Here is a 12,696-nt window from a genome sequence, read left to right on the forward strand (position 1 = left end):
TAAAACCAACCCATTTTTTTTTTTTTTTTTTTTTTTTTTATATATAAACAATCATGAGCAAACCAGGCTATGTTTCTATCTACAACTTTTTTTCGTGAGTCTCCAGGATGACAATGTTAAAGATACTTGCAATTATTCTACTTAAGGACAAAGCTAAATATTCTTTTGTCGTCATGTCTCAAATAAATCCAAACTGGATTGGAAACTGTGAGCTAGCCCGCTAGTCTTGTGTTTGGCCTCACTCTTCTGAGGTTTGGGGTTTTTATTCTCGGCTCCAACCATCCTGTGTGAGAGCTTGTATGTTCTCACTGTACTTGCAATTTTTTCTCAGGGTACTCTGGTTTCCTCCCACATGCTAAAAACATGTTTGTTCAGTTCAGTGAAGACTCTAAATTGTCCATAGGTGTAAATGTGAATGAAGGGAAATGACTACATGGAATACGTTACCACTGAAGAGACATGATTGTTTTCTGTTTCATTTTTTGACTGAGTTAGGACACATGTTTTCAGATAGTTTCCTTTTCCTGTGTGTTTTTTCAATTTGCACTGCAGACACTAGGAAAGGTTGATATTCATTGAATAGTGACTTCATGGATTGTTTCGAATGATAGCAAATTCCCTTTGTGTGGAAACAATTGTTGATCATTCGTATCTTGAAGAAATAGAGGCAAAATTCAGCTCACTTCTTCCTACTTAGGAGACCAGTATTATTGACTGTGTCATAATGTTAATGTGTGGAAACTCGTGTGCCGTGTAGGCGCCACATTTTGACAGGTGGAGTGGAAACAGTCAAGGCTACCCCGAGTCCCTCAAGTTCAGTCAGAGTGGACATGGATCCCACAGCCGTCAGTTCCCCACTCATGAAGAAAACCCGCTCTCTCCAGGATACTCGGAACCTCTCTGTGTAAGTTGTCATCAAAATACGTGAGGGCATAAATTGTCAATGATAAGGAAAACTCCATTGCTTGTTTTACTGGAGCACAGCAGCAACCCCCCACCCCCTCCCACCCAGTTAATTATTAAGCAAGGTCAAGAGGCTCAGGTGGTACACCTCAAGGTTGTCAAGAAAAAAAACACACCACATTATTAAGTTGGAATTTCTTCTGAAACAACATCCCATTTATCCAGGCATGTAGAAATAATGATCATATCAGAACATTTTATGACATTCCTCGAAGAGAACCGCAACTCAGCGCAAACTCCCAATTCGTTTTTGCCGGAGAGTGCTCACTGCCAAGAAGACTTGTTGTTTCTCAGCCTCTGACCCACACCCGTCTAATTAAAATGACGGACACCTCTTTCTTCCCTCCCTTCAGTGTCACAATGGTTTGAAATGAGGCAGGCGCAATTTGAGAATGTTTGCACCGCTCACAACCGCCCCGCTTGCTGTCCACAGTATAGCCGTCCCTCCTCGACCGAGACCGCCCGTCTGGGGAGCAGGACCAGCAGCTTCTCTTCCCACACCAAGCCTGAGCGTGACCCACGACCCTTGCCAATGCGTTATTCGTCCCCGCAGCGCAGCTCCTACCTCCAGCCAGGAGAGAGCTCTGCTGCAATGCCACAGCTGTACAGCACGCCGTACGCTGGCCCGCGTCCCTTCGAGAAAGGCCTGCTTGTCAAGGTAATCAGTCAGCCCGGCCTCTAAACTTGATAAGTGCATACAGTATTCCCCCTTATGCCTGTCGACTTATCTTACATGTCACTATCAATACACAGTGAATAGGAAGTCGAGCTTGGTCATGATATGGCGCATTTGTGATAGTAGTGGCAAATCTTAGACGTGCCAACAGATGAATGAGTAGAAAACATTTAACCTTTGACCCTATGAACCTCAATGAACAGAAAAACAATGACCTGATAGGTTGGATCTTGGAGAGAGTGCTGGCTTCCTTTCCTAAATGTATTTTTAAGTTAATACAGAGCAAAATTCATATATAAAAACAAACTAGTTTTACAGAGCTTATAAAGGTGTTTTTTTTTAAAAAGCAATTTTCCTTCTTTGACTTCCTGATCCTGTCAAACATTCAAAGAACCTAGTGGCATGTGCCAAAATATTTAGTGGCACATGTGATTGAGCCCTATAAACACTGCGTAGCAGCAAGCGGTCACGCAAATGATCTTGGTGCTCCCTCTGCTAAATTGTTAATGTTTGTTGTCTGTGCTATTTATTTATGCATATATATTGGTAGATTTATGAGAATAAATTTGTGGAAAAGACAGTGCTCCTGAGCATTAGTTGAGTACTCAGACTTGGTGCTTATGTTCGCCTCACAGTGATTCATAGAAAAATAATCACATTACTGCTTTAAACTAACACTTGGGTCTGCTCTGATCAGTCAAACAGCTGGAACACATCTCAGACAACTTTCGGCTACTCCCTGAATGTCCCACAGCGACACTCGGACATGTGCGCTCCTCGCCAGCCCTTGTCCCCCCTTTACGATGTGCCCTGCAGCCCTGAAATCTTCGCCTTAGATGAAGTGGGTCCAGTGGTAAGGGGTTTATTGATACTGCATTCACGGGTTCAATTTACACCACACAGGTTAATGAACGTAAACAAGAAGTCAAAAATTGCATGTCTGGCGACAATCAGCAACGGACAAGATAAGTGAATTGGTCAGTCTTTGTAACGAAAGTCATTGTTTGTTAAATTAATTCAATGTACTTAATACTTACTTATGGGTGGCCCAGTAGTCGAGTGGTTAGCACGTCCCCTAAAATGTTGAATTGCTTATAAATTATACATGTGACAAAGCACTTTGACAGGGCTATGGCCTGCCTAAATTAAGCTCCTCCCCTCACTTTAACATACATTCCTTGGCCCCTCGATGCCCCAAGAAGGCGGAAAAGAAACATTTTTATATTAGACATGGCTTTGGCTTGAATACAAAAACTGAGTTTTTAAAAGTTTTTCTGTCAATAACAGCGGATAGATTCTCCCTAAAAAAAAAAAAAAAATCTGAAGTGTGTGAAATGTTTAGTCACATGCTCATAGAACCATCCCTAAATCATCTCCCTCGCCCTGAACAGGAGAGCTGGCAGGAGCCCACTCATCTGTACCAGGCCCAGCAAAGCTCTTGGGTTCCCCCCTCTTCCTTCAAGCTCCGCACCCCACCAATGGGCAGACACAACCGCAGAAGTCTGGTTGTGACCAAGTCGCAGGGAGATGCTCCAGGCCGGGAGAAAGAGAGCCCTCGGGGTCAAGTGGAGCAAAGAGCCGAGGCCGTGTCGAGGCTCAAGCTGCTGAATGCACCCTCAAAAGGACAAGAGCAGGTGAGAAAGAAAGTACCGTTCATCTCCCAGGGCACTCCGGTTTCTGGAATGCTGTGGTACAACATGCAAGGGTGGCTGACTGAATGATAGATGCGTTTACATGTTTTTGTGCCGGTGTTTTTTTATCAGTTGCTGCGGATGAAAGAGAATATTTGTTTTTACTGACAACTGGAAGTGACATTCTTGTGTTTTCACATCTGTTGACAGGGACACCTGCGGTCCAACTGTGGGATCAACTCCTCTCAGACGTATGATTACTCACCAGGTAAGAACTGAAGGAAGGTATTCAGAAGCACTATGAAACTAATCCTTTGTTGAAAGCTCACTACGCGAAGGACAAAAGTATTGAAATCTTATTACCAAGTTTGTGGGAACAGTTCGAGGATCTCCCTTTTCTCAGTGCGTAAAGCAAGGTCCATAAAGCTATGTTGGTTTCAGTTGAAGAACCTGAGAGCTCTGGTCTTAACACAGTGGCACAGTTTGGTTTTGCCAGCACTTGAGACAAGTAAAAAAAAAAAAAAAAAAAAAAAAAAAAAACAATGTGTGCCCTGCACCCCACGCACCATACCCCAGCACAAGCCCATAATTTTAGGCATTTTCAGCCCGATCACCGCATTGAGCTATCTGTGGGCGATTGCAATTTTTTTGATTTATAAATCTTTTTCTCATTCACATTTTACACACCATCCCAGCTTCAGTGGAATTGTGGTTTGCTTGTGGATGATTTGTGTCTCATATTCTAATGTTATTGAATAACTTCTAAAAGTCTGTTTATCCTTTCTCCCCCTGATAGATCTTCATTCATACCTCAAACCCACAGAACCAGATGACCAGGAAATAGACTATGACAACATTTGGGAGTCTGATCGCCACACTGGAATGATTCAGCCAACGTCTGTAATTCCGACACACTGGACGGGATTAAACGGCGGGGCCAGGGGCCTTGGTGCCATGGCAACGGAGCAGAGATGGTCATAAAGCAAAACAATAGGCCGGCACTCGTCTGGGCGTGTGCAAACAACGGACCTCTATCAGAGGGATTATAAAAGCGAACTAGTGCAGGCTGTGTTGTTATCCAGTCAGCGTACAGTAGCATAAAAAGCATTAGGATGTAGTGGTGGTGGTGGGTGTGTGAAGGGGGAAAACAAAAGAATAATACATTCTAAATACGATTTCACATATTTGACACTAATTTTGTGTGATTGTACTTTATATTTGGAATGTGTTTTGTTCAGGAGTAAGTCAATCTCTTTATTCCGCCGTTATTTTATTTTATTTTTTGCTTCATTAAAACAAAAACAAAAAAATCAAGAAATAAAAACATTCCCCTTATTGAACCAACTGTATATATTTTGTAAATAGTATACTATATATGTAAATACAGATTTATTTTGGCTGTAAGGATGTCATATTTCTTCATCGTTCTGATACACGTGTGGTGTTCTGTTCATTTGTTTGAGGTGTTTATTTATATGTTCAAAAAATAAATTGGTGAAATGAGACAAACATTTGCAGTGCATATATTGTGTCCTCCAATTCTATCAAACCTGCCTGGATATATTGGACATCTGCACGATCTCATGATATCCAATGCAAGCGTTGTATCAAAAGGTCTGTCCGTACAGACGATACACTTGACTTAAAGGTCAAAAATTTGTGCCCTATTAGCTTTGAAGTTAAGAGAATATTTTAGCATGGATAGAACATGCAAATTCCAAAGACATCATAAAATATAATTTTTATTTTGGGACTCATGATGGGGGGGGGCTGAACAACAGTTTCAAAGACAAAAGTCAAAAATGACCTTACTTTACTTTTCAGCCCAACACTGTCAAGTACAGGATTAAATCATGAAATGATATCAGAGGGTGCTTTTCCAAGATTTGTGAGTAATTGATGAATTTATTTATTAGTTTGGATCCACATCAAAAAATATTTTGCAAACATTGTAAATTACTGCACGGTTCTTTGAAGCGCACCCAACTTTTTTTTCTGCTTGACTCTTGATCAAATGCTGCCCCCTAGTGCTTAAATAGTATAAAATGGCATTTTTCTCAGGTATGTTTACAAAAGTCAGAATAACGAAAACTAAACAATCAAAGCATATATACAATATATGTTTAATAAACACACACTTAATGAACTTGATGTCATGGTCATGGAACTGGATATATCCAGCCAGTAGACTATTTTGTAAATCTAGGCGCTGTAAATACCATACACTTGTATGCTACAAGATACGTTATGTAGCCTGGTTGTAATTAGCTATAATGGTACGCTGTTGTTAGTTCCTTAATCAAAATACAGACATTACCTACTAACATGAGGCGTAACTGCTATCAGCGGTGGCAAGTTTAGCCATCTAAGTGAATGATGTGCTGTTGAATAATTGAAATAGTGAATATAGAACTAGCCCGCTCTACAGGAACAGTGTTGTTCCTTGATATTCTCATCTTCTCAATCTTCATCAGAAGTGGAGATTCACTTTTACTCTGTGCGAGTTAGCTTCCTTCAACTTTTGTATTATTTCCTTGTGTCAGTGTGATACGGTGAAAGTAAGCTTCAAAGGCATATATGTCTGCTAATTCGACTAGCTTACTTTTCCACAAATTTGGGTATTTCTACTGGGTGTGGTTGTGGAAACCCAGTCATACAGCAACAAAGGAGGATTTGAGGTTTTGGTACAGCTCAGTGCTGAATCATTTAGAGACCTCAAGTACCACTGAGTGTGGTCAGATGCTGTTTCTTCTGACCGGCTGCCACTTCCACCTTAACGTCCTTCCGCAGGTACCGAATGGCTGACAGAGCACTTAGGTTTGCCAGCAGAACTGTTTGAAGAAAAAAGTGACGAGTGATGCAGCGCCCAACTGAAATCATTCTGCCTGTACTTAAATAATAACCATGCAGTTTTGGGTTATGTTCTTTTTTTCTTATCTTTTTTTTCCAGGTTGATTTAATCTAAGTAGAAACGTATCATATAGCATACAAAGTAACAAATCATGGTAACTGTACTTCTTTAAAAAATCGGTAACTAAAAAATTAAATAAGACAAATCTCAAACTGTCAATTCATTTCTTCAGAATCAGTTGCTATGCTTGACACAAACCTTACGTGCTAACATACATACCGGCCTTCCACATGTCTCCAACTTGGGGATTTGCTGTCTTCAATACCCAGGAAGCGAATGCAATACAGACCAGACACATATCTGATTGTCTGAGAGGCAGCAGGGAAACATCGGTCCCTGTAAACAAAAAGAGAAAGATTTTCACAGTGGATCCTGCTGAACAGACATGGACACCACCATTGGTGAACGTACAACAACAGCTGAGCAGTAGTACCCGCTAATACGTTCGCGCTTCCAGTCATGTCACACGATGACCCGGTTAAATCCATACATCTCCAACATGTTCTGCAGAAATAACTGCAATCCGATCCTCCCTAGCCACGGTGGGATATACGGTCGAACTCCCTCCTCATTTGTTCAAATTAACGAACAAACTTGATCTCTTCTGCTGACACAGGACGCTCTTTACGTCAAGTCAGGTTTGCACGTGCGCGTCCCTAGCATTAGTCGTGTAATTGGTCAATGTTTTCTGTTCTGAATCTTTCCAACATTTCGATTTTCTGGGTATTTTAAATCTGTATGTTTATGTGCGTCAGTTCTAGGTAATCTAGGCCTCCCATCAGAAAGGTTGCAAAATGTTTAACCTCCGTCATTTTCGATAAAGTTGTGTCGCTATTCGGGTCATAGATGAGCTGGATTGTATCCCATCTGACATTTGGCGAGAAGTACACCATGGCCTTGTCGCCAGTCAATTGCTGGACACTTATGGACAAACAACCATTTTCACTTGACGCCTATGGGCAATATAGGTAGAGTCTTCAATTAAGCTAACGTGCATGTTTTTGGAATGTGGCAAAAGAAGAGATTCCATGCGAGCATGGGAAGAAAATGCAAAACTCCACACAAGAGGGCCTGATTCAACATTCAAGCCTGGAACCTCACAAACGTGAGGCAGATGTGCTAACTAACTCACTTTTAAAAACATATTTTTTAAACCATTTTTTAACCCTTTCATGCACCCTTTAACCTGATAACATGATTAAGCTGTCCACTGTAGTAACCGCTGTCCCCGAAAGCATCAAACATACGATTTACTCATTTGAAACGTTCGAAAACTGAGCAAGACAAGCTGTGTCCCCATGATAACCGTACAGAGCAGAAACAAGACTATCTTGTATTTATTTCACAGCTTGTGGTGTTGCATACTGCGAGGAAACAAATTTTATTCATGAGGAGACCAGATGCGATACAGTGAAGGCCATTGGACGATATTAAAACATTTAGAGCTAAAGCATTGCAAACAGGACGAGTCAACATTAGCATGTGCATTGATTTTGCAACTGAGTATTGGCCCTTCGAGCCGAGTCGGAACCTACTTTTTTGCACTGAGAAAGAGGCAAAACTGAACAATATTGGGTCGATCAGGAACACCCACATAAATCAACAAGTCAGGTAAATTGCAAGGGAGTCATTCCTCCTGTTATTGCTAAATGCAAATAAATGTTTGTTATGAGCTTACTTGGGTTTGGAAGAGCTCCTTGCATGTCTTCATATCCGAGTGGTTGCGTCAAAATTGATCTGGTGATCCTGTTTTCCCTCTGTTGGCTGAGCAGATGGGTAAGGCCCGTATGTCCTAAATCACGGAGAGTCGGCGCATTTTGCACATTCCGCCCCACATGTCCAAGTGATGACGGGATTGACCTCTTGTTCCAGACTGCACCTCTACTGAGGTGAAAATTCCTGAAGGAAAATGTTGCCGTCCAAAAGAAATTCTCTCGCGTGTCGCTGTCACAAAAGAAATTCTCATAATCGTCCGCAAAAGTTTGAGTGGTATTTGAGTTTTGGCTAAGCCTGCTTACCACTCTCATCGGACTGCCACTTTCCTCTTCCTCTTCTCCTACAGAATCGTCTGAAGAAGAGGATGCAAAGAAATAGTCATAGGCTTCTGGCAAGTGCATCTTTGTCTGTCCAGAGATGACTGAACGCGTCTTTGAGTGCTTCTCTTCTGTAACAAAAGGGTAGAAGAAATTTTCGATACCGAACTCTGCAAAGAAATGATCGTAAGTTTCAGGGACTGATTTTCCATCCGTGTTGAAGTTGACGATATCATCTTTCGCTGACTGGCTGTGGATTTGTTGTTTTCCACCAAGGAGGAACTGAAATACGTCATAAAGAGAGAAACTCCTGCAGTGCGTCGAAGCTAAACTGTGTTTCTTGACTTCTTTCACCTCTAATTCTTCTAACGTTTGTAAAATGTGCGCTTTCTTTGCTTTGCTGCATGGTTCCAGAGAATCCAAAGCTCTCAGATTGTGCACGCTTGCGTTTTTCGATATCCTTCGGAGGCCCTTCGGAGGGCTTCCGTGTCTCGGAGAGCCGCTGAAAGGTGCCTCCTCCGCTTTCTCGGTAATGATATCAACAGGTTCACTCTCCCACAACAGTACACACTTTGGAGAAGTGGAATCGGGATTTGAAGGAACAGCGTCAAAATCGCCATCAGTGTCCTCACCGGCAGGCAGCGGCTTGGACTCGACAGACTGAGAGGAAAGACTGGGATTGCTCTCATCCGTCTCCTTATTCGTTTTCCTTAGACCCATGATGTCATTAATTGTCAGCTTCTCCATCTCACTCCAAAAAGAAGACATGACAAAAACCGGATGTTTTGAATCTGGCACGTATTCAGGGTCACGTGATGTTGAGATGACATCGTCGTCTTCAGCCTTGAAATCGTTTGTTTGTCCTGTGCCGTGAGCTTCTTCCTTATGCGTGGTGATGATTGAGCCACATCTATTAACTGGATCCGGATCTGGACTGGGAGATGAACAAGAACCAGCAATATTTACATTGGACAGCACTGGCCCTGTGTCTTCAAACAAGGACAACTCTGGATTTGTTCCTCGATTTTTGTTATCCGAAAATGGCCCAACAAAAGAGCTAATCTCACGGTCTTCATCATCACATTTCGGATTCCCCGCATGATATTCTGCTTCCGTAAGAGCTAAACTGGAAGGTCTTTCAGATAGGTGCCTTTTATGAGCTGATAATTCCGTGAAGTTGGCTGTTAATTCAGCGCAGGTCACTTCGCTTACCGTCTCGTCTACTGAAGACACAGTGATTTCGCACTTCTGGAGTTCTGTGTTGGGAAAGGTCGACTTCTGCGCATGAGATGTGAACATAAATTCATGGCTATTTTGGTCTAAATTGTCAGCTTCCATCTCCAACTGTTGCTGGGTCTCAGCCTGTCTTTGACACCCCGTCCCCTTGTCTCTGCCAGAATGTAAAGCCTCTGCAGCGTGGACGGACTTAGCAGCAGATAGGGTGTCACCTTGGACACCATCCATATCATCCCCATCATCCCAGTCTGCTCCCTCACTGGTTGCTTGGACTTTTAGTCTTCTGACTTCCAGATTGAATTGATCTTCACAATCTGGATGATGAAAGCACTGGAGACACATTAATTCGTCATTGCGTTCGCTATCCCTACAACTGAACCTGCTTTCGCGATGACATGTACCTCCACACGGGACCATGGTTGTGACTAACGCGTCAGTCTTTTGCGGCTCATTTGAATACAACGGCTTTAAATCGCGATAAAATCGAAACAAACTCTGCTCCTCATCATTGCTCCTCTCATGTCTACTTTGGGTTGACTCTATGCCGTGGCATCTCTTCTTCCTCCTCCTCCTTTTCATGGTGGCCATTGCTGATGATGGTGGGCCATGGGCTTCTTTTGTGCTGACTCTGCCCCGTTGTGAATTATGAAGGTTGAATGAGTCATCAGATTTGTGAGGATTAGTCTCATTTGTTTTAGTTTCAGTCTGGATGCTGATAAATGACTCGGTATGAGTTGACCTGTCGTTCTTGAGCGGTGCACTGCAGGCTGGGAGGTCATGTAAAGTATAAGAAGAAGGCTGGGCTTTTTTAAAGGTGTTCATTTTGTCAAGGTCGTTCTCCTCGAGAACGATTGTTTCATCTCCGGCAGGCAGCTTTGAGCTGGGTTCCATCCCATTGCTGCACAGTCCATCCTCCTGTTTTGACCCTTTGCTTTTTCCAACGTTTGCCTGGTTTGCCATCCTTTCAAAGAACATATTCACCGACTGCAGGTGAATATCTTCCTCGCTGCCCGACAGGATGCTCTCCATTTCACCGGCGGCTTGTTCACCAAGTTGGGTCTCCACGACCAAGTCCTTGCAGTTGGATATGGCGTCCAGGGAGTAACGTCTGGTCAGATAGACTTCCTGGGCACTTTCTGCTAGCGTGGACTTTGTGTGATCACAATCGCTCAGCCCAGAGTCGTCTGCTGTCGCCAGCGAGGGAGGATGCAAGTCACACTCCTCGCACATCTCAAAAAAGTGTTGCCAATCACTGTCGCAGATCTCCACACTGAACTCCAAGTCCTCCATTTAAACGTGGGAGACTCGATGCAACCTAAAAAGAAATTTAAAGTGAAAAAATTCACTATAAACATAAATACTTACAGACATTAAAAGACAGTAGAATGACAGTTAACAGTGGCATTTGAACCATGATTTTTAGAAGTTGTAAAAGTATTTTTCCAAATACAGGGTGTCCATAAAGCCTGTGTACATTTAAATTTCAGTAAATTTCTCGTTCATCAGACCTCTCTCCCCTTGAATACTTTTCTGGGTGATGATAAATCATTATAAATTAAACAAATAAAGACAACAGATTCAAACCACATGAGAGAACGCATGCCCAGTCAATGTGCTGAAATCGACGGCAATGAAAATCTCTACCATCAAGTGCATCAGATTAGGCCTTGAAAATAATAAAAAACATTTTTTTTTAAATCAACATTACAATTGAATACAATTCTTTTGTTTTAAGAACTATGTGTTTTTTTTTTTTGCCATGTATCTAGACATCCTGTAGAATTATCTATCTACGTCGATGGCAACGAAAACACAACTTGGCAATATATCCATCCATCCATTTCTGTACCGCTTGTTAGAGAGAGAGAGAATGATCTTTTCCACTCTTGTAGCAAAAACTAGTTCAAATAATGCAATATGGAGAGCGATGCATCCGCAAAAATAAAGAGAGACAATAAAATTAGTGTTTTGTCATTTGGACTAGGCTGGTCAGACAAAGTTCAAGTAAATAAAGTACAGCTTATCAATTAGTATTTCACGTCAAGTGTGCATGCTTCTTACCAGACTCGCTTGGATCGCTCGGGGGTTCTGAAGGTCCGCAGGTCTGCAGTTTGTACGGCACCATATTGTATTTCTTGAGGGGGGCGTCCTTTTTGCACGCGTCACTACAAGCCTCATGATTTGATAAATATAGAGCAATGCTTCTGATCACGTAATGCACGTCTAGCCTGCGTCTCCAACAGAGCCACATAGGGTCTATTTCAAGTAACATTTCGCAACTTTAAAAAAAAAAAAAAACACCAATCTAGGAAGCAGCTTTAGTTGTTGTTCAGCATTTGTGTTGTTTCTGACGTTGCGTTTATCCCACAATGTTTATAGTGGTGTGGTATTATCACAAACAGTCTGCAGGAACCTACTACCAGCTTCTTACCAGTCACGTCACTCCACGATGAGTCATGGTTGCTGTGTTGTCAGTCACTTGACAGGTCACGGGTGTGACATAACGGAGCAAGGCTGGATGCTAATCCACTAGCGTGTTGTGAGTGGAAGTGGGAGTCAAGGTGAGGCTGGGGGTGAGTGTCGAGGGGTTGAGCAAAAAGTGCAACATGTGATTTGCGTCGTTTGCACCCAGGCAGGCACACGTTTCACTTAAAAATTGGAACTCGAACTTCAGGCGTACTACTTCAACTATGGCTTTTGAAGGCTGCACTGTGAATGACCCATGTAATTAGAAGTCAGGAGTTAATCGCTTTTTATAGATTCAAATCATCACTTTTTTTTAATGAGAATACTCCACTGAAAGGTGCCTTCCGTGTTTGTCCCTCTCTCTTGTGCGGCAGTTCAGTGATTTCCTGGATTTAACTAAACAAAAATACATTTTTTTCTATCGAATAACGTTTTTCATATTTGATTACCACTCTGTATTTCTTGCTAGGAATACTGGGGGGGGGGTGTTTCTGACTGTCCCTAATATGAAAATTTTCAATCATTACAAATTATTTTCAAGTTGTCTCAACTTTTGTTCACCGAGTGGGGTATGACTATGTCGTTGTCAGTTAAATCCCATCTGGCACGCTAAAAGCAAGATCTTGGTTTCTCGTCTCTTGTGAAATGTACCATTAGCTAGGTCTGTTTCTCAATGGGGGTGGCTGAGCCTTTGTTTACAGTTATCAGTGAGAACAATGTGACGACGGAGCCCATCCTTGCTGTCGTATTGTCACAGACACTAAAAGATACAGAGATAAC

At 42.2% G+C, this 12,696-nt stretch overlaps 2 protein-coding genes across 3 annotated transcripts in view; one reads left to right on the forward strand and one right to left on the reverse strand.

Annotated features, from left to right (window-relative positions):
• The window catches only part of plekhn1 (pleckstrin homology domain containing, family N member 1), a 19,371-nt gene extending 15,119 nt beyond the window's left edge, over positions 1 to 4,252 (forward strand). The window contains exons 10-15 of the mRNA XM_019862928.1: positions 758 to 904; positions 1,397 to 1,621; positions 2,337 to 2,492; positions 3,031 to 3,273; positions 3,481 to 3,538; positions 4,067 to 4,252. Of these exons, the coding sequence (XP_019718487.1) occupies positions 758 to 904; positions 1,397 to 1,621; positions 2,337 to 2,492; positions 3,031 to 3,273; positions 3,481 to 3,538; positions 4,067 to 4,251 (1,014 nt within the window). The 3' untranslated portion in view covers position 4,252. The remainder of the gene's footprint in view (positions 1 to 757; positions 905 to 1,396; positions 1,622 to 2,336; positions 2,493 to 3,030; positions 3,274 to 3,480; positions 3,539 to 4,066) is intronic.
• Positions 4,253 to 5,356: 1,104 nt separating this feature from the next.
• perm1a (PPARGC1 and ESRR induced regulator, muscle 1a) lies at positions 5,357 to 12,102 on the reverse strand. 2 transcript variants are annotated; one of them, XR_002167397.1, is made up of 5 exons: positions 11,512 to 12,102; positions 8,200 to 10,765; positions 7,860 to 8,125; positions 6,401 to 6,517; positions 5,357 to 6,101 (listed from the first exon to the last, which is right to left on the reverse strand). XR_002167397.1 is itself a non-coding variant. In XM_019863147.1 (4 exons), exons 2-4 carry the CDS (start codon positions 10,738 to 10,740, stop codon positions 5,986 to 5,988), a joined length of 3,114 nt encoding a protein of 1,037 aa, XP_019718706.1. In that variant the 5' UTR covers positions 10,741 to 10,765; positions 11,512 to 12,069; the 3' UTR covers positions 5,357 to 5,985. The 2 variants fall into 2 exon arrangements, 1 of the variants encoding a protein (XP_019718706.1); XM_019863147.1 differs by having other exon boundaries at positions 7,860 to 10,765; positions 11,512 to 12,069.
• Between the last annotated feature and the right edge of the window lie 594 nt (positions 12,103 to 12,696).

Source organism: Hippocampus comes, unplaced genomic scaffold, assembly GCF_001891065.2.
Source record: "Hippocampus comes isolate QL1 unplaced genomic scaffold, H_comes_QL1_v1.1 scaffold1, whole genome shotgun sequence".
Lineage (NCBI taxonomy): Eukaryota > Metazoa > Chordata > Actinopteri > Syngnathiformes > Syngnathidae > Hippocampus > Hippocampus comes.